This window comes from Nesoenas mayeri (assembly GCF_963082525.1).
Source record: "Nesoenas mayeri genome assembly, chromosome: 1".
NCBI lineage: Eukaryota > Metazoa > Chordata > Aves > Columbiformes > Columbidae > Nesoenas > Nesoenas mayeri.
This window is the reverse complement of record NC_137541.1, coordinates 115,091,852-115,119,043: the sequence shown is the minus strand read 5'-3', so window position 1 is coordinate 115,119,043 and position 27,192 is coordinate 115,091,852. Positions and strand designations below refer to the sequence as shown.

The following is a 27,192-nucleotide window of genomic DNA, read 5'->3' as shown; positions in this document are numbered from 1 at the left end:
AAGACCTTGCAACTGCTCAATAGTAATCTTTACAACTTTTGATTACAGATGGCTATCTCAGAAAATGGGATACAATTTTTCAGATGTCTCAGAACATTCGAATTTTCCCTCTGCAATTTAATCAAGTAATTAAGTCAACTGCTTCCTGAGCATTCCTCTTCTGTCAGGCAAGTTGTGCACTTGCAGGAAGAGATGCTTAGGAACAAGCATGGCTGGAAATGAGTTACAAGCCCTGGACTAGCACAAGCTCATTTATCCTTCAGTGTCCTCCTACCATCTAGCAAGCACCCTTTGCCACGAGGAACCCCCAAGGGGACACACATTTCTCTGTGCGTGCAGAGCAAGCCTGGCACTCCGAGGAAACACTAGATCGGTGGTGGGAATGCAAATGGCACCTGCTTGGTTATGCAGCTGGGAAAGGTTCAGAGTGCATGACCATCCTGAACTGAAAAGGTGGGATGTGCTGGTAGAGGACCAGTCACACCAGAAAGCTTTCCTGCTGGGAAGGTGGGCAGAAGCAGCAGCACAGGATGGGCTGCCTAGGAGGGGCTTTGCCTGCAGCAGATGCTGGACATACTGCACATCCCCTAGATCCACCCCATCCTGCCTCTTAACTCCTTTCCACTTCTACAAAACCAGAAAGTTACTACGAGGGCAAATGAATGCATCTTTTATACTCATGCCACACAGCAAGGTTACTTTACTGGTCGTGTCTGTGAGTTTCTTAGCAGATCATTAGATCATTAGTCACTAATGTTCCACATATATCTTCAACAAGTGGCTCTCATTAAGCTATTACAGAAAAAAAGGCCTAGTGGAAAAGAATCCTCTAGGTTTTTTTGTTTCCTTTTTTTTTTTTTTTTTAAATACACGCTAGAAATGTTGTCCACTTGACTGGTTTTCAAAGGAAGACGTTTCAGGCTGTCCTCAGCCTCCAATCCAGCCTCCTGATTCACAGGTGACTGAGGTGAAAAAGACAGAAGACAGAGAACCATTTCCATATTTCCTCTGTTAACTACTCAGGTCTTTTACTCATCTTTTTCATTCCAACTCTGAAAACAAAAACCGAAAAGAAAAGAATCCTTAAGCCTGACTAAGCTATGATGCAACTCAGCATGGTGATTTGGCCACACCACCATTCATTTTACCAATAAACTGTCTGTTGCCTCTCTTGCAAATCTCAAGTGAGAAAGCAAGCATTGATGGTGCACTAGCATGTAAAGCAATAACTTGAGTTGTATTTCTGCAGTGTAGTGTCTGCTATATATGCTGCATTATTTTCTCTTTTTTCCTCCCTTTCTTTGTGTTTTCTGTATTTTTGTTCTCTGATTATTCCTTTTCTTCCTGTTTTCCCAACCTGCTTTCCCAACTCTATTCTGTTTTCCCAACCTGCTCCTTTGGTGACCCTGGGGAGGGGTCACTTTTGCTGTGCTATGCTTGCAGCTGCACACGTTTGAATATCTTAAGAGTCACTGTAAAGGTACCAGCCAGCCACCATGTTTGCTGTCCATCACCTGTATTTTCTCTCTTTGGGATGACAGCTACGCTCTTGCACTTGTGTTTGAACATAAGCAAGAGTAAAACCTCTCCTTCCCTCCACCTCACTATGTCTTTGTCCTCAACAAACCCCCACCACATCCAGCAGGAGAGAACAGACAAGTGCTGACCAACCTAAGCCTCAAGGGCAGTCAAGTGTCTGGCAAGGACTGTACCTCTGTGCAGTGCTGTAACCCAACCAACCTCTGCTGTGAGGAAGGGGAACAAATCCCCTCCTCATCAGAAATGCTACTGCACCTGTTGTCATTTTAGAAAGGCCAGTTTAAAGAATTTTAAAGCAAGTGAGGGGTAAAGCCCATCCTTACCATCACTTCAGCCCAATACACACGTTATCAACCAACTATTTCAAATGAAGTGAGATTGTAAGCAGCCATATGCTCCACTGGCGTTCTGCATGGTTTCATAACAACCGGCCCTGGCACAATGTTACTGGTACCTTCTGGTTTACTTTAGTGGCAGCCACGGTCATGTTGCGCAGATCCTGAGTATTGCAGTCACTGGAGTTCATGCAACAGCTTGTAGGGATGCCGTGTTTGAAGAAGTAAGGGCTGGTGCTCCAGTTGGTGTAGCTCTGAATGCCACAGCAGCTCAGCTACAAGGAATAAGAACCAGATTTCAAACAAACCAACCAACCAACCAACCAGAATTAAAGCTAGTACAGAATTGCTACTGCCCACTTAATAAGCTCATAACCAAAATAAAGACAGGTTGTCTTCAGTTTTGAAAAGTAGATACCACCCCACACCCCATTCATCACAAAAGTATCAGGACTGTTATTTACAGAAGATGGAGCAGATGACCTGCTGAAAAAACAGTATTTTATGAGCAAAGCTATTTGTAACATTTTATAAAGTTCCAGCCATAAAGCCATCTTTTTAAGTTGAAGGTCTGTTTGGTTCTTTTTCATTTGTTTGTTTCTTTTGCTTATTTATTTATTTGATTAAAGGCTATCCTGGAAATTCAAGACAGAGCCCCACAATGAAGTAAAAAAAATGGCCTTAGAAAACCCAAAGCATTACATAGAATTACACGTAATCCAAACAGGGTTAAACTAGTACAAATTGCTAAGGTGAAGCAAGCCTCTCTACCTCATAGAAATGACTTCTAGGAAAATTCACTGAGCCGTGAATAGAAGGAGACCATATGTTCATAAAGTGTGTCTATGAAATCAGCTGAAAAAATGTAAGTTGGGAAGGATGTTCTGCTCTAGATGCTAAACTAGAAGACAGTCACTCAGAGATATGGAATATGTGCTGAATTCTCTGCATGAAAAGGGCTTATAAATGCAGGTCCTGGAAAACCACAGTTACAAATAAAATGAATGCTTTGCTATGACAGAAACACTGGACAGTTACTCAAAACTAGTTTAGTCAACTCCAAGGAATTAGAAATTCAGACTAAGGGTTAACATTAGGCAAACAGACAATTTGATGGCACAATAGACTCAGTTTAGGTCAGCACAGTAATCTGTGAACCGGGAGAAGCCAGGTTAGAAGCATAGTTTCAACCATGCTGAGGGGCCCTACATAGCAGCTGTAATTTCTAAAGAACATCTAAAGTCATCAATACAGTTACATTAAAATTTCAGCTATTTAGCAAGTTACAATCACATGAAAAGCAAATTGGCTCCTAGGATGTATTATTAGCTGAAGGGATAGCTTCTTGCTATGGTACAGTTTCCAGTGAGAATTTAAATGCAAATTTTATTGCTCTGTGTTGTAGTTGGTGGACTTGGTCCCTCATGGTTGGCATCTCCAACTAGTTTGGCCATGCTGTGGCATTTGCTCGTGCCCTGTGCCCTGTTGAAAGGCAAGGTGACCCCCCAGTGCCCTGCCACTGCACCCCATGAGTCAGAAAGGCTCTTCCACTGAGTGGACAATCCATCCCTTCAGCAAAGCCAGAGAACGACCTTCATCGCCAGCCTCAGCAGCACAGTTGTCCACTCCCTTTTGCTCTCGAGAAAATACACTCCTTCTCCCCTGAACTCACTAGGTCTCCTTAGCCAGCCCCTCATTATACTTGTGAAGAGAACTGCTGCAGTTTATTAATGATATAGGATGCTAGATTATAAACTCCTGTCTCATCCAGCTCAAATTGACAAATTCTCTTAAGAACGTGTTGTTCTTAGGGGATAAAGCTGGCTCCTAAACCTAATTCAAGCTCTGGGACCAAGAACAAGCAAGTGATACTGGCCCTATCTTAATTAGATAGCTCGTTCATTAAAACTTAGGCATATCAGTTGAAATAGTTTTTGTTTAGATCGGTTTTGCCAGCCTCTAACTTTGCTTGCAATATAGAGCTTGCAGATTGAGCCATCCACGTGTCATGTTCTGTGATCAAATCTGAATGTATGTTTTCTCTCTCTTTATTTATTAATTTTTAGTATTCAGTTTCAGACTTACACTTTCCTGTACGTTATCCACTGCATGGCTCCGCTCATCATTCTTGTTGTAATTCTGGATTGCTTCGGTGTACGTCCTAAGGAAAGTATCCTTGATCTACGAGGGCGAGGAAAAAAACAGCCCATGTGAGCAACAAAGACCGTAACATCCAAAGCAGTTTCTGCAGAAAGTAAATGCATTTCTAAACCTAACAAGGCACACAAAGTAGCCCTTTCCACTCATTTTAAAGTGTGTTTTCAGAGCTGGCAGAGCTTCCTATTAACTGTAAGGATTCACTCATAACGTTTTTCAAATGGGGTTTGTTGGACATAGAACGAAAACTACCCCAGAAAACTGCTCCGTTTTAAAAAACAGAATATGACTTAACCTATAAGAAAGACATCCTTTGCTGCTTTTTCACCAGACACCTTGTGCCAGCACAAAGTCTGAAGGAGGCCGCTTGCTCTTTTCAGCTCATGGATGCCTGGTGGGAGCTGAAGCTTGTGCAGATTCCTTGGTGACAGAAGCCAGTGATATCCAAAGAAGACATGAACCCCCCGACCAGGCAGCAGCCCTCATCTCCAGCACCAAAGGCATTTGGGTAAGGAACAAGAGGTGTCTCAACTGTAGAAGGTCAGGGACATTACCAGGAAAGGCATTTTGACTGGGTGGTAAAGGGTAGCAGATGATTTGGGCAACCCACATGGTTGTGACCTTCAGAAGAGACCACCTCTCCAAAAAGGGAGCAGCAGCTTCATGCTGAGGATGCCACAGGTTTGGCCAGGTGAAATGTCAGTCCTCAGTAGACAGACAGGCATTTTAGGATCAAATTAAAAACTGTTCACCACTTGGAAGGGTAGACACCAGAAAAGCCTATAGCAAGGGAAATCTCATGTCAAAAGAGGAAATTAGGAAACCAGCTAATAAAAAGAGACAAGAAGTGTCTCTGGGGCTGTCCTGGTTCAGCATTAATGGCATGTAGGTTCATGGACTTAGTGGCAGAGACAGACCTGATTACAGTGGATAAAGCAGAAGTGCTACTACAAATCTAGACCATCATACTTTTAAAAAGCTTCTTCCTGTTCCAGTTTCCCACCTCACTCTATTTGTAATCTCTCCTTATTCTCCAGATAGAAACAAAATCCCATCCCACACCCTCTCAGCCCAAAAAAAGAATAAAAAAATTACAAAACATTGAGTCTGATGAAGCAGTGCTCTCTGCCTTATATAAACAAGCACTTGCCTGGCTGAAGAAGCTGTGCTTAAGAAAAGTATTTAATCTATTTTGCAGCCCTCAGCACATGTAAAAGAGTAAAGAAGATCTTACATGATGGACACAGAAAAAAACGATAGCTCCAGAATAAATTATCAGGCAGCTGAGGCCAAGAGCTTTGGCTAAATCCCCTCATTTGGAATCGCATCAGTTTTTAAGAGCTGTACATGTTATTGTTGCACATCGGCTGCATCCCTGGAGATGCGTTTGGAGTCGCCGAGCTCAGTGACCTACACATTCGCCACGGTCCAGAGAACTTCTCAGCAGCTCCTGCCCAGGGAGGCACTGCCAAGTGCAAACTCAGCACATTTCCACCTACCTCGTGGCGAAACACAAACCCTGAAATGCCAGCCACTAGCTCAGCCAGGAACACCAGGGACAAGAACATGGCATACTGAAAAGGAAGGAGGCAAGAGGAGTCAGAATGTGACAGGCTTTTGTCTCAGCACAGATGCTGCTCAGGTATCACATAATATTTAACTTTCCACCCTAGACACCCATTAAAGATGTTAATAAACCATAGGTTATAGCCTGAATACATGTTTATACAGCTCGCAAATGATATGTACTGCCCAAGTACTGGCTTTTCTGACATTTTTGTTCCCACGTTTCTTAGTGTTCTCATGTAAATAAAAACACACTCACATGCCAGAGATGAATCCAAGTCAATCAGGTTTTGATCTTGCCATTAGCAATACAGACCATATATGTTTGCATGGCACTCTGCTAAACTAAATAAGCTTCTCCAGGTGTTTTGGTTTGTATTTATCTCACTGCTAGACTGGGATTTGCTGCCCGATTCCTGAAGTTTCTGCAATGAATGAACTTAACCACTGACTTCACTGGAAATATTCTAATGGTAATACCGGACAGATGCCTCAAATATTTTGCTGAGTCAAGGCCCGTGTTTGGCTTTAGAAGCAGCATTTAGATCCAGATCTAAATAAACCTTGAAAACAGTGCTTTCAGTGTGGACACTCACAAACTGTTAAAAATACATCTAAGCAGAAATAAAGAAGGTAAAGAAAAAAATGCAAAGCGAAATGGTAAAATTTGAAGTTGGGGCTTTATCTACTGGAAGGAAAATTATCTTTTTTTCTCCATGTGATAAATAGCAATTAATTAAAAAAGGAAACATTTTAAATTAAATTAAGTCCTCACAGGATCTAGAAAAAGGGAAATTTATTTTTAATGGAAAGTTGCTGGGGAAGGGAGGACAACAGTGAAGAGAGTAGAAAAATCATTCTCTCCAGTTAATACAGCTGTCAAATCACTGCCTGTATTTTGTTCAGGAAAGACAGGAAGTCTTGAAATATTTCTTAGGTGTACAATGAAAATAAAACTATGTGCTTGGAACAGCACACGCCACTGTAAGTGGCATACTTTTAAAAAAGTTACAGGACTTACGAATAAACTACCAGAGCCTGATTTCCTATAGATTTATATAGTTATTTACCTATATCCCTTTCTCATCTGGATTGCAGTAACTCCAACAAGCCTCTACACGTGCCCTGACAGCACATGGCAGCAAGAGACAGCAGTGGTGCACCTATGACAGCATCAGGTACATAGCGACTGGCCACCAGCACACACCTGCTGACCGATCTGCAGCTGCTGCCTCTGCCCTACTGTGCCATCAACTGAGGAAATTAACTCTCTTTAAGATGTCCTTTCTAAAAGTCCAGTTCAAACTGGAGAACTGTCCCATCTCCTTAGAAAATCAGCCCCCAGATACTGTAGCAGGAGACACACTGTACTGTCAAGCCCTTTTCCACTATCTCAGTGCATTGCAAGTGCTATTTCCACCCTTCAGATCATTAGACATGTAGAATTTTGCTCCTGAATATTCCTAGAAACACCATTTATCATTTAGGTTTGCTTAACCCATAGTTACTTCGCCTTTTAGGGTGGGCTGGAAAAAACTCAGAACAGAGAAACTTATAGGGAGAGATGTTAAAATGGACTGAGAGACAGCTGCTGTGCCCCTGCGTAGTGTACCTTGTGTTCACGCTGCTTTTGAGATGAGGACAAACATACCATACACAGCTTTGCTTTCTGGGGCTGACTTGTTTTATTCTAGTGAACATCAGGAGAAAAAGAAAGGCTGGTGTGCTTTTAGAAGGTACCAACTATTTATTTCCATAGATTTCACATCAGAGCATTAAAATTACCCCTTTAAAATACAGTTCAAATGAATTTCACATTTATGATGCTTTGGATATTTTTAAGATTGAAAATACACCTATCTATCTGGCTCATAGAAAAACAGAATGATTGTATAATCACTCACAGAGTAATTCACCAGCAGCATTTCACCCTGCACTCAACCACACATGGGCCTGTACACTGTGCAGTAGCAAAATTCATTCATACTCAATCAACAACTGGTTTTGGCAAGGATTTTTTTCCCCCTTCTTTGTCCAAAAGGCACACGTGTTGAACATTAAGATCAATAAAATCTAGCTTATGTGCCTAAAAAACCACATTGACATCTGGTGAAGCTTGGCAGGGGATGGGGGGAATCCCAATACATCAACAAAACCTCCTCCCCTCTTGCTCAAGGCACTTTGGCACGCTTACCAGTTTCAGCATCCATGGGCTGCCACGACAAGTGGCAAAGCAGCCAAAAAGCCCAAAGACAATGATTGTGGTACCCGTCCCGATGAGCACGTAGGGGGCATTGGTGGAATTCTCAGCAATGAGAGAGATGTATGTGCCAAGGGTGAGCTTGCCCCAGACGCCGACTGCAAGAAGGATAACGCCTGTGATCTGCAAAAGCAAGAGGAGAAAGCTGTCAGGAGCTACCACAGAAGGCATCTGAATTCAATACACATCTGAAGTGATTCATTATTGCTGTTGTGTTGGCAGAAGGAAGCCTCAAGACTCTTACTAATTCCAGAGGGACGGACAGAGAAAATTAATTTCCAGAATCTGGAGATGTTTCGTTAAGACTGCCACTGGAGGACAAACATCTAGGACTAATCATCACAGAGCCGATGACTGCCAAGGGAGGATGCAGTGTGCCGCCTGCAGGAACAGGCTCCCTGCTCCTGCAGCACACTGAGAGAGGTGGCAACTCCACTAGTCTTACCAAACTCCAACAATAACCACAGACACCTCCTGCCTCCTGAGTTTTACCACAAAAACTGCCTGAGCCACAAAAACCTGCTGCCTGACATCCTGTCCTTCTTAATGCTAAAGTTTCAGGAACACAAGCATCCCCTGCAGTGCATCACCCTGGCAAGTGAGCCTTCCCTGACTCCCCAGGCTATACAGCAAGCAAGCCCCAGGCTGTGGAGAGGCTTTCCTCCTGACACAGGGTGAGAGGACACCAGTGGGACCTGGAAGCACCCAGCCTCTTGCCTGAGACCTGCAAGCAGACGCCACCATGCCACAGGGCAACCAGGACACGTGGGCTGCCCTCTCCAGCAGGGATGTGGGGGATGCCCATGGTGTGCTGTACCCCAGCGTCGAGCAGTGGCCACAGCCGGGATGATGCCTGAACCATCTGCGGATGGCTCACCTCATGCTGACCGATGCTGCTTCAAAACCGTACACACGTAACTCATTCCCACAGCAAAACCAAAGGTAGGACATGAAGGGCCAGTCCGGAGTGCCAGCTCTGCAGATGCTTCCTGAATTCCCCCAAAACTTCTTACTAGCTCCTTCAAGCCACTGTCAAGAGGCAGGAGTAGAATAAATGTCCTGACAGTGTTCTTCTGTTCACTTTCCAAGTTTTCTATTGTGAATCACAGAATCACAGAATGTTAGGGACTGGAAGGGACCTCAAAAGATCATCCCCCTGCCGGAGCAGGAACACCTAGATGAGGTTACACAGGAATGTGAACATCTTTATACTGCTGTGAAATCTTGAAATTCAACACTATTACATAAGGCTTGCTCCGCAGCTGTTCAGGGAGGGGATCCTTGTTCACAGGTATGTTGCCCCTAAAAATCCCAGCTGAGCTATGTTGTAAGATCTTTCAGCTACTTTTCATACAGGTTGATGTCAATTAATTCAGGGAAAACCTGCTCAAAGGAAAAAAGAAAAGCAGCTTTTTGGCTTTTTTTACCTAGGCTGGTTCAAAAGGGACTATGGAGGCTGCATCTCCATCACTGCCTTCCCACTGTGCCCTTTCCAGCATCCTGCTGCTCAGCACCAGCAGGCAAAGGAGCCTGTCCTCGGCTCAACCTGCATCTGCAGCAGCTGCAGCAAGAGCTGCTCTGGTGCAGCATTTCTCCCTCTCTGGAGAAGGAATTGTATTCAGCAGAGCTGCTCAATAATCAGAGCCACCTAAGGAAAATGCCAGGAGGAGTGAGGATATAAAATAGACGCTCTGAAGCAAGATACGGTGGAAGGGATGCAGGGGAAGAGAAGAAACCACAAAAAGAGAGAATAAAGAGGGGAGACCCAGACAGACAAAAGGGGAGACCCAGAGAGACAAAAGCAAATTAACATGTCCTCAGAGACAGGAGATCCTTTTTATACCAGAGGGAAAATAATCTCACCTGGCAATTTAGACACTTCTTAGCTCATCCCCCTCCTCCCTCCACGCTTCTCAGAGCTGCAGGGAAGATGTGCCCCCACCTGGCTCCCATGCAGAGCACATCGGGCACAGCACTGCCAGGGAAACCCACACACAGAATCACAGAATGTTAGGGATTGGAAGGAACCTCGAAAAATCATCTAGTCCAATCCCCCTGCCAGAGCAGGAACACTTAGATGATGCTACATAGGAACCACGTCCCTCTGTCTCCCTGAGCCCCCAGTGCTCCCCCTGAATGGCTGAGGCAGGTGTCAGCATTTCTGTCACACCTTCAGGACAGGATTAGCAGGGATTTCTGCCCACAGTGGTGATAGGAATAAATCCAGCTCCTGTCCATCTTCCAGTGCAACTCTGCGAAAAGTGCTGATTCCTTGCTCTTGTACCCCACCAAAAATAATCACCAAGTAGCTTACCTACCCATAGGCAACAAACGCCTCCGCTGAGTTGGGTGCCATCCACACACAACACCATCTTCACTTCTCTCCCCCTTCTCCCTAACAAAAGCTTTTTCAGAGGGTGCAAATTAATCAGTAAAGTCCAAAAGCGAGCTGTGGGGGACTCGGAAATCCGCAGAACAACTTTTGGTTTCTCGCCTCCAGTTCGACAAAGGGCTGGTTTCTGTGCCTGAGCTGCTGAAAGTTTTACCACTGTCCCCAGGGAGATGTAAAAGCAGCATTCACTGCCAAAATGAACAAGCAGCTTCACATTTGAAAGAGAACTCAAGCCTTGTAATAAAAAGCATTTTTAGATGGCTGTTTGAAACAATTACTAACCCTTTACTATGCGTTTTAAGAGTTTGTTTTCCTCCTGTCTCAGGGGGGGCCTATCCAATTTATGGTAGACACAGACTTTGGAAAAAAGAAGCAAAGCCTCTTGGTGGCTCATTCCCCTTCCATGTCTTAATAGAGCCCTGATTTACAAGTGTTCAAGGAAATCCCACAGTTTGTGGTGAGGCGTAAACCCCCAGCGAGCCTGGCACTGTGCAGAGGGATGGGACGTTTCCACAAAGACACGCTGCAGTTGCACAGTGGGTTGCAGCAGCACCAGCTGGAATTTCGCTTGTGAAGAAGAAAAAACAGAAGACTTCCCTGAAAATCTCTTAGTGACCTTTATTTAACAGGGCACGAGCAGCGGTTTGACTAATGCCCACCTCCACTCCAAGGCAAACCTTATTTCCTTACACTTTTTAACCCTATCTCTCTGCTCCATCACACTATCAAGGGAGCAATTAATGTACCAGCCTCTTGTTTGGTTTGTTTCTTTAGGTTTGTTTTCTTTAAAAGTGAGAGGGACAAGGGCAGACAGAAGACCAGGATAGTGCTGTCCTGAAAACAAGGCAGCAGAAATACACACCGATTCCGCCACTCACCATCACTGCACTCGCCTTTACTTCTCTGCCCAAAAGGCTGTGGAAATGAGCCCTGTGCAGTGGTATCTGATTAAAGAAGCAACTCCTTCATTTGACCTGAAACCACCACGCCAGCCTAATTCTGTGTCCAGCAAGACCTGGGGGTCAGGCCCAACAGGTTCAAGAGCTGGGTGATCTGGGTCCATCTGCATCTGACAGGTCTAAAGGAAACTCAGAGAACCTCCTGCAACTCACAGTCTCTACCCAATCTTTCCCACTCCCCACTGTAATGTTTCCATCCAGACCATTACCATACATGTCAGTGGCATGATGGAAAATGATTACGAAATAATCAAGATAAACAGTGGCAGATAGATATATGGATATGATCAATACATCTTCTCCTGGAGACATACCAAATGTTTCAGATATCCTGGCACAGAGGAGATCCACCACAAGCCTTGACTTTTAGAGTCCCCCTGAGCCAAGATTCATCATCCAGAGCAGCTTTACTTATAAATAACTGCAAAAGCCAGCACACACAGAGCAAGAGAGCAGCAGTCCTGCTCCACCGGTGGATTTCTTCAGCAAAACCTGGCCTTCATGTGGCCCTTCAAGGAATTAAGATTTGTCCTGGAATTGTATGAGAACCACAGCCTGTGCTAAAAGGTTTGCAAAACCCCACTCCAGATCCTCAGCCGACACAGAAGAAATGAACCGGCAGCTGCAGAGCCTACCATGTCCCAAATGATACATCTGGAGTGGCACAGAAAAACAACCTTTATCAAATGAAAAAAAAAAAAAAAGACAACTATAGGAGCGATCCTGCCCAAACAACATAAGGAGCTGTGGGAGAACCATCAGTAGCTGCTCTTTGGAGGGCTGGGACTCTACTCCCCACACAGCACCTGTCAGGCAGAAGGGTCAGAGTGGCTTCACTGAGTCTCTGCCCCATTTTATATCACACCAGCTGTGACAAGCATGATGTGATGAAGGCAACCCTGCCCTTCACCACCTCCCTCAAGCATCTCTGACTTTGTGAGTTGTTGGTTTTGTTTTGTTTGCTTGTTTCAAGCTCAGAGTCTGAAAATGCATAAGGGCAGCCGATCAGAGGAAGGATGCAGAGGGAAGGGATGTCTAGATAGCTCAGCCATTTTCAATACATACCAGCTGTTATGTACCAGTCCATCCCCTTGCCCAGCCACTAATGGTAATTCTGCCTGCCTGATGCAGTGCCAGATAGGAGCCCTGGGCAGGCAGCACATTGCTGCCCTTGCTGCAGGGTTAATAAAGCCCACAGAGCAACTTCCAGGGCTGGGTTGGCAGCACCCAGGCTCACAGATACATCAGGGGCACTTTTCTCACTCTCCACCATTGCTGGAACCCCCAACATGGACACCTGCCCCCCCAAAGCAGATCTCTGACTGCCCCCTTCATCACAATGTTGGGTCTCACAGGTGATGGCCGGCCTGAGGTGGAGCTGCCTACACTACACACAGCTAGAGACAGGCTGATAAAACCCCAATATACCACATTTCAAGTCCTGTCATAAACATATCTACTGCTTCAATTCAGCAAAGTGCTCTGAAGTTTTCTTTGGACTTTATACAAACCTTGGTCTACATTGTAGTAGAAGCATGCACCCATCCCCAAACAGATGGCATCCTAAGAGAGACATCTGTGCCAGGAGCGAGGGCAGGCCTGTTTTGTCCTGCTGCCATAACAAGCCTCCAGAAACTCGGACTGGTTTCAAGTCCATGAAAGGAGCTTGCAAGTTGTTTTTTGTCAGTTCTTTTTAATGCTTGCAAACTGTCCTGCCTCTCATGCTATTTTGATGGATGCTTCTTTTCTGCACATGTTTCCAGGCAAAAGTGCTTCTTATGAGGGGTGGCTGAGGGAACAGGGGCTGTTCAGCCTGGCTGCGGGGAGACCTTCTTGCTGTCTACAACTACCTGAAAGGAGGTTGTAGCATGGAGGGTGTTGGTCTCTTCTCTCAAGTAGCAAGTGATAGGTAGAGACGAAATGGCCTCAAGTTGCACCAGGGGAGGTTCAGATTAGATATTAGGAAAAATTTCTTCACAAAAAGGGTTGTCAAGCACTGGAACAGACTGCCCAGGGAAGTAGTGGAGTCACCATCCCTGAAGGTGTTTAAAAGATGTGTAGATGTGGTACCCAGTGACGTGGTTTAGTGACAGTAACAGGTTAATGGTTGGACTCAATGATCTTGAGGGTCTTTTCCAACCAAAATGATTCTATGATTTTGCCTCCTGATGTACGGCACTGTCCTTCAAGCCTCACGTGTGACTGCTCTCAGGAGAACCCCAAGCCTCAGAGTCCACCCAGCAAGGAAATGTCCTCATCCCTGACATCACCCACAGCATCTCCTGCTAGCAGCCACCAACAAAGAAGCCCCACTAGATCGAGCATGGCAGCTCTCTTCTGCTGGCCCCCAGTTGGGAGAAGTTACTGTCAGTCTCAGCAGAGCACAGGTGTGGAAGTTACTGATACCTGCCACAGGCTTTTGGGCGGAGACATGCCAAAGAGAGAAGCTGGGAAAATTAAGACACCATTACTGCACCAATCTTTCAAGACCAGCATTCCTGAATCACTATTTTTTCGGGGATCAGAAAAGGATAAAAAAAGAACACCCTGCAACTTCTGATTCTTTTCTGTGCTTTTTTTTTTTTTCCCCAGCCTTCAACATTATGAGAAAGCTATTTCATCCTGGATTTCATCGAAGGTAGATCATGACTTCCTTACAAAAACTCACCGCAGTGGAAGCCCCTAGTCTCATGTTTCCTCAGCCCAGAAACCTGAGATGTAGCATCCAATAAAATGTTATTAGGGCTGACCTTCATTTAGGTCAAGCATTTTAAAGGTTAAAAAAAGAAAAGCAAAAAACCCACAAAGTAGGAGATATCTAAGTAGGGCAAGGACTGTAAAGACTATACACAATGAGAAATTGCATTGTTTAGCACTAGTAGGTCTCATGTTTCATTGCTTGTGAGCTCAGGATCAGCAAACACACCCCAGAAACCCTCCACTGATGTGACAGCAGGAAATGAAGCAGGTAGGCCACCTGGTCTTTTTCTAAGAAAAACTCAACTGAAATCAAGACACTACCATTGAGTTTTTTAATCTAAATGAATTGTCATGTTCTGCCTTTAAAAAAAATAGTAATCTTGAAAAAAATAATCCAACCAGCACTACCACTTGCTTTGTCCATATACATCATGCCCAAACCTCACTGCCTTCCCAACCACCATTATATTCCCCTTCTCCTTCACAGCTGACATCTCTGTGTATCTCACATTTATTCTGTGTATTGCATATTTACTAACGCATCTAAATGAATTGGGGATTGTCAATAGGACAGCAAGACTGTACAAGGACCAACAAAGCATCTCTCCTTGCCTTGTGCTGCCTCTTCTCAAGTATGATGTCCCACCGGTCACTGATTTCAGTGAAACACAGATCCTCTCCAGCATTAGAACACATATTTCCAATGTTATCTGCAGTATTGTCACCATTTCTGGAAGTGACTGGATGTGGTAAAAAAGCTAACAGGCAGGCAGAAATACGACTGAACGAGTGTCAGGTCTAACTTCACTTGTCCAGTGAACAATCTGCTTTTAAGAGACACACAAGCAAAGATATGGCCAACCTCATTAATATAAGCACATGTGCTGGCACCAGGGAGAGTGATATTCTGGCAATGCTGGGCATTTCTGAAATTAGAACTAGCACACTCACTTTCTTAATTAAAGGGCAACACAAAAATACCTAAGCATTACTTATTTTAATAGTGGCAGAACAAAGATAAAACTATCAACCTCTCTTTCTGGGTAACAGAGAGGGAATATGTAAATAAGAGGATTCAGAGAATAACTTTGAAAAGTACGCTATCTTTAATTCTGTCAGAATTAGGCAGGGAAACACTGTGTACTCCTTTCAACTGAATGCATGCTGCATCCTAATTGAGTCTGCTGTCTTCATACCCTAGATCTCACAGAACATTGGTAGCATGGTATAATGGGAACTGCTGCCTTAAACCGAGGTAGGAGATAGGAAAGCTGCCACATCACATGTCCATAGAGATTCAAGAAGCCCAAATGCAGAGGCACTAATTTATACACAGGGCTTCCATATGGAACATTTAAAGTTTATCATTTACAAAGGTGAAGATAAATGTGCAGCAGTAATTGCTAGTTTATTTGTCTACATAATTCATGTCCTCCTGTTCATTACAGATGTCAGCTATTTTCCTTCCTAAACTCTGGCAAAATAAGATTTGGAGGTCAATCCTGGCTGATACTGAGCACGCAGCAATCCCTCCTACTTCCAAAAGCAGTGAGGAGAGCTCAGCATTTCCCTGGACCGGTTCTTAATGCACAGAACTAAGATTAATCAGGATCTCATTGTAGGTGCCATTTTTCTGTTTAATTTCATATTCAGAGCCTTGCTGAATGAATGTGAAACGCGTGGAACTTGAAAAGAGATCTGAAATGGCAACAAAGAGCCAAATGCAAGGAAAACACCCTTGTTGCTGACATTTTCAACTCTTCAATTCCAATACTTTCTTTTCCGACCCCAAGCCTCCCTGTGTTTTGGTAAAGGTGCACTCTCTCCGCACAGCTCTTCTGCAGTCTTCTCCTCAAAGAGGCTGGAGAAAGTCTGCACATAAAATGGATGAAGCCAGGGGAAGGCAGACAAGAACTAATGCAATCCATCTTGGCTGAAGCTGAAAGGTCTAGCGATAGGTTTAGCAGGCTGTGAGGAAATGAAAGAGGACGAAGGCACACAGCTAATTAGATCTACCAGACATTTTCCCAAAGGAGAGAAACTTTTTCATGAAAAAAAATGGTTGACCTTGACAGCATCCAGAACAAACCCTGCATTAAAAGCATGTCCAGAGAGCCTTAAAAATAACTGGCCTACCTCTGAAAATTTTATAAGTTTCCCAAAATAGGCAAGGGATCACATTCAAAATGTTCTTCCTTTGCAGCCTGCCAAGCAATGGGAATGGCTGGCTTTGAATCTTCTCCCGCCTTAGTCTCCAGGCTCTAATCAGGCAGGCAGGTGACTAAACCAAACATAAATCTTCCTTTGAGCTTCAATGTCAGCTCTTCACAGTCAGGAGCAAAGCAATAAGAAAAGATATGATGCAACGTGGAGATGCATGTAAGCCAGCAACACAGCTGAATTATCTATCCTCACATCTGGTGGTCACAGCTACACTTACAAAACCAATCCCAGTTGCCTTTTGCACAGGATCAATCTCTGCTGGAGCTAATAAGAAACGAAGATGTCATGAGCTGTGTCTTTGGAAGAAGGCAACTCTTTCATGTCCTTAACTCCTCTTCGGAAAAAATTAAAAAATTATGCCCATTGACAGGAAAGAGTTAAACACAAAACCACCACCAAAGGTTTAATCACCAATGATGCTGCCTGGTATTTCCACTAAAAACGAAGATGCTTTAAAAGAAGAAAAAAAAAAAGGAATTCTGATGATAGACAGAAACAAATGGTTCTGGTAAAACTTCCTTGACTGTTTCTAAAAACCACTGTAATTATACTCTACTCAGTGAAGACTCTACTCAAGAAAATGTTGCAAGCCAATTAATAATCATTTCAGGACCATTTGCAAACTGAGAGACAGTCTGTAAAGCTGCTTGTGTAAGGAGAAAACACCCTCAGTAGCCATTCTGGTACATAACTGCTCTAGCACCTTCCAGTCCCTGACTTCGCCATTTCTTAATACATCCGCCAGTATCTGACATGACAATTTTTTGTCTCCCTGCTCTTCTAACTCAGGCCTATCCCTCCTCTTCCTCTCCTGTCCTGACAGAGTTTCCCATCTAAGTAACTCCTTCCTAAGAAAATCCAGCTAAAAGCATCTAAAGAAAAAAATGCCCTAAGATTAATTTGTTTGATTACATTCCTCTCTACGATCCATTGCCTGTCTCACCTGGGTAGGTTGCAACAATTCCAGCACAGGGTTGTGTCTTCCTGTTGCACGTGTAGGTTGTCCAGAACAACAGGTCTTGCTTCGTCCCTTTGCCCCAGCAATCTATTTGAGTTATGATCCCTGCTGCTCAGCATCCATCTAGTTTCTAGCTGCTGTCACAAAATTCATTATCCACCGCAGCTCTTGCTGCTTCCATTCAAAACTGCTGTTTCTATGTATTAAAACCACTGGTCCATGCCTTCCCCACAGAAACTGTCATCAGGGATAGCAGCACGTGCAAACTATGGCAACGGAGATGTGGCTTCTGCTCTCGTGTGGCCACTGGGTCAGAGCTGAGTATGTGGTGCACCCAGGTCTAGGGGATGGCTACCAGATTGGCCCTGAAATACAGCGGAGGAGATTTTGATTAGATACACTGATGTCAAGCTTAACGATTTGTTCTTCCACAGCTGCTTTCTGTTAGTGAATTGGTACCCTATATCTCTTCAAAATTATTTTTAAGGTTCAAGTGCTTTTCCTTGCTGTGACACTATTATAAGTGCATGAATAGCAGCCATGAGCGAGCCACCAACAGATTAATGCCCTTGGAGGCTGAACTACGGTGCCAGTGAAAAAAATTATTAAGAGGAAGTAAAATACTAACTCTCATAATACAGACACCTAGGTGAATACTAAGTTATTACGGAGAATGCAGTTAATCTGGCTACTCACCACTGACTCCGCAGGCAAGAGTGTGCACTTATCCCTAACTCTAACAGTGCCTCTACCAACAACAAGGAGGTAGTGTTAAACGACCACTGATAGGAAGTGAACATTTTATATACAACCCAGCACCCTCAACCGTGCATGCAATAACGATACACCAAGGTTTAATAATGCTTTCCATGCAGGCTGGGGCAGAAATGACAACTGAGCAGGAGGGGAGAGACAACACAAGAGCTTGACAACACCCTTGCAGTATGACTCAAAACTAATCATTTCTTGCTAATACAGTAGCAAATACTTGTTCTTATAGAATTTTCCTATAAGGAAATAATTAATTACTTGCCACTTGTTGGAAGATTCAGGGAGAACAATGAGGTTTGGGACCTTATCCCTGTACTTAGGTCAGGTATGTAATGAATTATTATAATAAACAATCATATTCTTACGGGGAAAACGCAGCTTTATTACACCTTGCACTTAGAGAAAGATATTAGGAAATCTTAGTAACATTAAGTTCTTCATCATGAGGCTTATTTTTATGTAAGACACTTCATTTAATGAGAGAAAATATTCTGGTTTACAGTTTAGTCTCTTGTGGCTCTATTAATTGATGTATCTTTTAAGTCAGCTGCAGACAAAAATGTGGTCATCTCTGGATAAAAATAAAATGCAAAAATACTTTTCTGCTGGGAATTTTCAGACCTAATTTCTTGAAACATAGCTTTAAATATGCGTGACTGAATGTCTAAGGAAAAAGAACTTACAGTTTGGAGACATCAAAAGTGGCATGCCATTCTGCAAGCTAAAGCACATAATTAGAGAAAGGAGGTGCCTTCAGCACCCATCATCAGCTTGTGGAGAATGGCTTTGAACCTTGCAGCCATTCCTTCTTCCCAAATACTGATTGATTATGTCATGTCTCCTACACATGTCAACTGCTGTCACTTGTGAGGAAGCCACATGGTGGTCTGTGGCCACTGGAACAAAACCCAGGCTGGTGAGGAGCAAGGCTGCTTCAGACCAAGCTTGTGAGGGTACAGGGTGTTTCTGGAGAGCAGCTGGATGGCTTTAGCATCAACCTGTTCATCAGCCAGAGCCTCTGCAGAGCTGCAGCCTGGTTCAGGCAGGTGGGCAGCTATTTAAAGGACACACTTCCACATCTGCTTGTCTAAACAAACCAGCAGGTCCTCCCCAAAGTTATGAGTATTTTTTCACGTCTGAAATTTGTGGCCACCATGTGGCCTTTTTTTCTGTTTACTTGCAGTTTAACAAATATTTAAAGCAGGCTAGGCTTACTGTCTTCCAAATGTCCACCTCTTTTAGACATGTCCTTCCATTCTTGCTGAGCTTCCTTGCTTTTAAGAATGTAACAATCTGGAGCACTGGAACAGGCTCCCCAGGGAGGTGTCACGGCCCCAAGCCTGACAGTGTTCAAGAAGAGACTGGACAAGCCCTCAGACACATGGTGTGAACTGTGGGGTTGTCCTGTGCAGGGACAGGAGTTGGACTCGATGATCCTTGTGCGTCCCTTCCAACTCAGGACATTCTATGATTCTATGATTTTATTTTTGAGAGATTAACATGGTATTGAAAACTGCCAAATCTTCAACAAGTATAACTTTAAGCATGCATATACTCAGTCAAATATCAATGAAAAAGCACATTCCTAACCAAAGAAAGAGTGGTTGTTTTGAAGGTCTAGTACAATATGTAGCAGAATAGAAAGAACTAACTGATCATCAGCCAAGTGATACAGCCAGAGAATATTTACACAAAGATGACATAAATGTGGTTTACACAGCATAACATAGTTTGACCTCATACTTTAGGACAATTCTACAATTTTACTGAGATCTAAGACTTCAAAAGGTAAAAAATGCTAGATAATTGAGACTACATGTTTTGAAACAGGAATATCCCCTATGTGGGGGACTATGATGGGACCGTGAAATCCCTGACTGAAGGCATGGGAACAGAAATTAGCCTTGAAGATATTAAGGCCTACCCGTGAGAAAGATGGGAGAAAAGGAGTATCTGGAGATATTGGGTGTACCCATGAGAGAGAAGGGAGTAGAAGAGTAACATTGATGATAGCAAAAATAGCCAATGAGATGTTACTGCTGTAACATGTAACCAATAGTGAAGAGACACATGAATTGGTAAAACTGTATAAAAATGCACTTGTGGCAATAAATGGCATCTACTACTTTCATCCTGGAAGAACTTGGTCTATGTCGTTTGTCCGTCTCAACCACAACACCTCTATTTAAATCCTTTATTGTTTCTTAAATGCTCCTGTTGATTGCTTGCCTTCTAATAAATTCATGCAAAATCTAAACTCCTACAATCCCCATGTGAAGAAAGTAAGGGAAGAAAATGAAACACTGAAGAACTGCCTCTAGTGCTATCCATGGCCATCAAACTAGCAATACATTCAAAGCCCATGCTGGCACAAGAATGGTCTAAACTTGAGTGGAAAGACTCTGTTGAACCTCAGGACTGACGAGGGTAGGGAAGACTTTGAGACAGTCTCTGATGAAGGAGTTTTGGTAGTTTCAGCAGATCAGTCATCACAGGAATTACTCCCTGCATGTGTAAAAGTCTTCAGATAAGCAGCAGCAAACTACAGCATCATACTACACCATCTTAAACCCAAGCAAATTGTCAAATTTTCTTCATTTCTGAACAGGAATAAAACAAAAAACTGAACATGCAGTGAATATACAGTGGCCATGTGGTACAGTTCATCCAGGTCTAGAGAGGAAGAAAATACTATGTGTGCATCCTGAGTCAAATGTACAGAAAAAAACATACTCTTTTGCACTGGTACATGCATTGGATGACAGCAGACACTGTAAACCTTGTCAGAATAGGTACAGTCACAAAGACTCTGCAAAACACCTCTGAAGGGGAGTTGGTGCAATACAATTTAGGAGAAGAAGCTTCTCCAGGGAATTATTGCACCCATTTAACGCCCACATGGTGAGCACATGGAAAAAGGATTCTCCATGCCCAGAGGACAAAGGTAGCCAGCAGGCCTGTTGGGCACACAAAATTTCTTGCACAGATGCATAGCACTGTCCAATTCTGTCCTTCATTAGGCACTAGTCTGCCACTGTCCATATGGATACTACATTTCTGTAATTATGACTTTGCTGATCCTACACAGCTTTCTTCTGAATATTACAAGAGGCAGTAATGACATCTACAGGAGGATGAGACCCAGAGTGATTTCTCACTTTGCTGGCTGTAGGAACTGGAGGAAACACAGAGCTATCAGTTTGCTCATCTGCTGGTCTTACAAAGTTAACATCTAGCAGTAAAAGAACTTGAAAAGAATTTAAAAGTGATATACAAGCTCATTAGTCACCGCACACAACAGCAGTGGTGTGAAACACTCTTGGAATCATTTTGTATTCAAGCATCTGTGCTCCTAATAACCTTCAGAAACAGCAGAACGTGGCATTGAAATGTGCGGTTATAGGAACGCATTGAAAATCAATAGTACCAAATTCAAGGTTGTGCTGCTGGGACCAAGGCCAGGAGTTTCAAGCTCCTAAATTTGCAAGTAATAGTGAAGAAAAAGAACTTCTGAATTCCAGCTGACCACAGTGTTTATGAGGAACCACTCACGGCACACACATGGAGAAAATGGCACGTGCAACCCAACGGTGTATTTCCCAGGGCAAGGTATTTCCAGAAGAGGCCGCACATGGGCTGGCACCGCACATGGCACCGGGGAGCCCCAGCCGCAATGCTGCAATGCAGTCTGCAGTGGGCTAAAGTCCAGTTATCCCCATTAAAGAAAGGTGAGGTGACTGCAACGGGTACAGAGAAAGACTCCCAGGATAAGGAGACAACAGTGAGTGTCTCTGGCAGGAGGCGGGACATGTGGCTTTCAAAGCCCCACATGAAGCGGGATAAAGAGGGGTAAAGGGATATGAACCTGCCTGTAAGGGGATTACACATCAAGGACAAGAGAGGGCTGTTTAAGCCAAAGAACAACTGCGCTGGGAACAAAGTGAGTGAATGCCGGTCACCAATGCATTTAGGGTAGAAATGAGAGTGACTATGTTGGGAGCAGCCTCCTCCTCTTGGAATAGTGCCATGGGAGGGAAGGAGGTGAAGCCAGCAATGTGACCACTGCCTGCAAAAGATGACATCTGGGGAGCTTTCCTCCCTTTGCCCGTGGGAGGGGGGCTGCTGGGCAGCAGTACAAGCGGAGAGCAGGAGGGCCCCACTAAAATCCCTAACTGGCTGGAAGCTGGGAGGAGGAAAGCAGAGGCCAGGGGTGGCTTATAGCCCTGACCCGTGCAATGCCGGGTCACCTCTGCAAAGAGGTTGCCAGCTGCAGCGTTCATTTCAGTTCAATCCATGCAAAAATCAGCTCAGGAACATGTGTAATGAATTGATAAGGGGTTTGCTTAAAGTTTAAAAAGGATTTTATTATTGGAACCAACCCCCTAATGTACTGATCTCATTTTATGGAAAATTACCTGTTATTTACGTTCTTCCAATCACAGCCAGAAGGAGCTGAGAGTTGCCATTCTAAACACTTTTTTTTTCTTTTTTCTAGAAAGAACACATTTCTTTCATAAACAAACTCCTGGCCCTTTTCTTTTCTCCTTTCACATGAGCCATGTTTTTCTCTCCAGCTCTTTCAGGTACTGTGCTGCAGTAAATTTCTCCAGTAGATACAGGCTTGCTTTCGGCAGGCAGGTACATATGGTGGATCCCCATTATGTTGCTGTTGAGCTCACATGGGCCGTCCAGAGAAAGCAAGTGTTCGCGTTTCAGCGTACCCAAGTCAGCCCTTCAAAACCAATGATGTTCTCAATAACCATCTGTTTTTGCTCTCACTCACTCCTTAGCTACTGCTCCTCTTCTGAAACACAGGTAGCAATGCAGCCAAAGAAGCAAAACAGGTAACAAAACAAGGCTAAGGAGGGCAAAAACATGGTTTCTTCCACTCTAAAACAGCGTAGTTTTGTCCTAGCCAAGGTCCTGCATTCTGGCTCTGTGGCTACACAACAGTTTTTCATACCCCTCTGTCTTTCATTACTGTGGGGCTCTGCTTTTCATGCACTGCTCCTTCTAAAGAAGCCAAAGTCAAAGCCACAAGCTGCTTTGCTTTTTTTAGAAAGAGGAAGGAAATATCCACCCCGAATCTCAACAGGAAGGCGTTCCCGTGGACTGTGGTGTGCAGATGGTCTGTGCACTCTCCTGCACTGCTGGGAGATGGATTTAATAACCATGGTTATTCCCTCAAGTCCTATCTTCCTAGCAGCTAAAGGAGGAGGTAGAAGGCAGATGAAATTCAATTTTGTCAGTTCCTCCAAAGCCCACACAGTAGGCAGATATCATGTGAAACCAGTTCCTAACTTCTAAAAGTTCTGTGAGATGTGTAAGTGTGGCTTTTTACAATGCACAATCCTTAAAATCAGCAACTGCCTACAGATAAATCAGGCACACATGCCTCTGAAACATCTACGTGGATGTCAGGGGCCTTCTGGGTGAGACCAGCTGCCAGCTGGAGTGACCACTAACTCACTTCTTTGCAGGTTTATCAGGGCTACAATGGCTTTATCTGTAAGCAAGTCAGATATCCAAGGAGGTGATGCTTGGCTTTGTGTGTGAAGCTATGCTATCAGAGTATCCTTATCCTCAGCAGCAAAAAGATGACTGCTCCACGAGCCAGGCTGGTAGAAAAGGGCAACTGACAGCAAGGCAGCTTTGAAGCACTGCAGAAGAGAAGCTGCAATTCCCTGGCATGCTCCTAGAATTTAGCACAGATTTCAGTGAGTTGGTCTTGTAGTGCACCATCTTATTAAAATAAAAACATTTCCCAGAATCAAAATTCAAAAAGATCACCCCCACATCCAATACATCAGAGCTTATAAATATTATTTCAAAATAGTTTAGGACATGCAACCACTCACCAAAAGTTTCTGGATTACGCTAAAAGAAACAACTGAATTGTGGTTTGTATTTTTATACATATATACACATACTGTTGCTTAAACAGTTGAGATACACAAGTACCTGTCTATAGATATTGTACTTGTGTATGTCTGAAAATAAAGGCATATCCCTCATGTATACATTGGTTTTTGCTACGCATTAGAGTTGCTTAATGAAAATACTGACACTTTTGAGTGTGTGTATGACTGTGTGTGTTCTCATGTAAAAAAAAAAGAGTTTGTTTGTTAGTTAGTTTGTTTTTATCCAGCCTTGCTCTCAGACGGCTGAATTCTGTCTGGAATAAAACCAAAGAAGCGAGCCAAATTTTAAGAACTTCAACCCAGATGTTTGAAGTTGTGAAGTTCTGTGGTGTTTAAAAAAAAAACAACAACAAACAAACAAGACTAGAAAATACCAGATAATCATAATATCAAATGATACTATCAGATTGCTGAGAACACACATGTAACTATACTGCTGGCACTTTAATGCTCTTTTGAGACACAAGATAACCTGCAACTCTAGTCCCCATCAGGATGGTCATGAAATATTTTAACCACAGATCTCCCACCACTTCTTACATTCTGGTGTGGATCCAGAAACTGAGGGACACGTGCAGGATTCCCTCATCCCACCTTTCAGCTTTGCCATGGCTCCCGTGGGAGCACAGGGACCAACACCCTCGTGATTCATGGCTGAGCTGCTGCGAGTCCCTCCAGAAGAGCCTGAGGAGGCAACAGCTGCCGCTTCCATCTGTGGGGCACTTGTCCTCGCCCACATACCTCCATCTGGCCTGCAAAATGTCCTTTGTCAACACCAGCGAAATACCAAAAAAACTCTTGAGTGGGAATCTCCTGCTGTTTGAGATGCAGTGAAAGATTTGCAGAAGGTATGGATTATTATGATTTTTTAAATCAAGCTCTTTGACTTCTATATATAATACTTGTGGCTCACTCCTTTCTGCTACAAGTTTTCTTTTCTTGAAAAAAACAAAACGATGTCCTAAAAAACATATGGACCAAATCATAGGGGACTTTGCGTATCTTACTGCAATGAAAGATGATTAATTTTTAAATACTTTTAGACTTTTTTTCCTATTCATCTCATCAGCTCTAATCAGGTTTTGATATACCATTAACACACTTACTAAATCCATGATCAAAGCAAATAAAAGAAGTAGATGGATTGTTTAAATGAAAGGAGAGAGGAGGACTTTGTCACTATCCCGAGCTCTGGCACACAAACTTCAGACTAACTTGCAAAGCCTGGCTGAGCTGCTCAGAGCAGCCACTGGAAAGGCAGAGGTGAGCAGGCATCCTGCTGGCTCCTGGTGCAGCTCTTTGGTCCCCCAAACACCAGATAAACTCCCCACAGTAGGAGAAAGAGAGGAGGTTTGCCCCACGTGTCAACTCTTCTTAGTTTCCTTTAAAGCACCGGTAACTAAGACAACTGGCAAAATCTTCCCCATGCATTCAGTACTGTGGCACTTTCAGCTTCACTGGAAAAAGGGCTAATAAAAAAAAGCCCATGTTTACATACAGCAGAGAAGAAATATGTTGAGGAAGCAATTTAATTTCCAAGCTTGAATGGAAGTACTGCAATTAATGGAAAGTAAAAAGATAAATATAAAAAGTAGGCATTAAAAAACCCGTTGTATGTTTTAGAACAGCAATTAAAGAAAATGATTCAGTGTAGAGCACCCGCTGAAAAGATTAAAGAAAACCATTGCCTCTTTCTCAAGAAGAATTACAATTAGAAGAGAGGTTGCATGCTAGTATAATGATAGTTTACTTACAGATATTCAATATTTATCTTACTAGCATTCATATTAGCAGTAAGGCAAGCTAACATTACCGTCATTATACATATTTTATGTATGTTTTATTATTATTACTATTATTATTTAATATTATTATTATGTTTTATTTCATTGGACTGGTTGTTGTAAAATTCATGTTTGCACTGTTGCCAGTCAGTCTTGTTCAAGCCTCATCTGTGTTCTTTAAAGGTTCCAATTTGGGGAGCCACCTACTCACGAGAGAAAATAGAAGGCATTAAAAGGCTGAGCATGAGCCATACAAATTCCTAGTTGATTACTCTCTTGCACGCATTTACCAAGCTTTCCTATTTTACTTCACCAGCTCTTACTACACATTGCCAGCAGCTGTCACTAAGACCGTACTGTGAGTGGCTCCAGGCAGGGATGTAGCTCCCGAATTTGCCATCCTATCTGGGTGTAGCTGATGCTCACTGTTAATCCAGAACGACACACCAGCGACATGGTGGCTTACCAAATGGGCTACATTAAGCTTAAGGTATCAGAGCCTGGCAGTCCGGGAACAAAAAATAGCAGTATCAGCAAGGAAGGGGACAGCAAACAAAGTTGCTACACATACAATGATAAAAACAAAAACCTTGACACAAAACACCATGAGAAAAGACCAGATATACCTTTTTGTGTTTCATTTTGCCAACCACATTGTTACACACATTACAGTGCTTTCACTTCCAGACTCCAGGCATATATAAAAAGAACACATTCTCCTGCTTCATTTACATATAAAAATATAAAGACCTGTATTTTAATATGCATTATATTAAAATGTGGACCTCATGGCTTCCAAGCATGCCAGGCTGTCAGGGAGCTCTCCTGCTGCAGCATCACTGAAGACAAAGCTGGGCAATCATGTTCTTTCCTGGGATTCACATGGAGAAAACAGACAACAAAGGCTGCTTCCAGCTGTGACAGCCCTTACAAACAGCTCCAGTATGTTCTGCTTCTTAAAAACCCTGTTATTCCCATCTAAGTGTTACCAACAGGGAGTGCTCCAAGATGAACCTCTGGAGAAGAAGAAACAGCCCAACAATTAACAGGAACTTCCCTGAGAGAATCTACATCATCATTGGCTTCCTCAGCCTGTAAGTCACTCAGACTTCCAAGACACTGCCTATGGATGTAGATCAGTGTAACAAAACTCAATGTAAAACTTCATCGAAGCAGAAGGCAATTTTATTTTAAGAAACTCCAAAGCTGATTTTACTTACTGACACCCTCACATTCAAATACTCATAAGCACCAAGATGCATGTGTCCAGCCATCTAGTCTGGCCAGGATCACCTGCATACACACACCACAGAGGTCAGGAGATGCTGGGTGCCTAGTCCTCACAACATCTCCTGGGTTCTTCTCAATGGGACATAAAAAAATGATTTGGGGCTCATCTTCCATACCATTTAGGACTGCACGTTGTTCAAAAACTTCTGCCTCATTATTTTTAGTCCCCCCTAGAAGTCTTAGACAAAAATTCCTGAATTTTAGAGTTCTTTTTTTTTTCTTTATCTGGGCATCTCATGGTTCCAGTTTTGTTCTTCCTCTTATCCTGTCTTTAAGTCAGGTTTTTCTTCCTTTCCTTGCCATTGTGTTCCTTGATAGAACTCATACAAAGGTTGCA

The 27,192-nt window shown here is 43.4% G+C and overlaps 1 protein-coding gene across 1 annotated transcript in view; it reads right to left on the bottom strand.

The window, feature by feature from the left end:
- The window catches only part of TSPAN7 (tetraspanin 7), a gene marked incomplete at both ends in the record, with an annotated part of 103,270 nt that overhangs the window by 12,458 nt on the left and 63,620 nt on the right, over positions 1–27,192 (bottom strand). The window contains 4 exons of the mRNA XM_080355050.1: positions 1,994–2,149; positions 3,960–4,055; positions 5,531–5,605; positions 7,792–7,980. Of these exons, the coding sequence (XP_080211176.1) occupies positions 1,994–2,149; positions 3,960–4,055; positions 5,531–5,605; positions 7,792–7,980 (516 nt within the window). The remainder of the gene's footprint in view (positions 1–1,993; positions 2,150–3,959; positions 4,056–5,530; positions 5,606–7,791; positions 7,981–27,192) is intronic.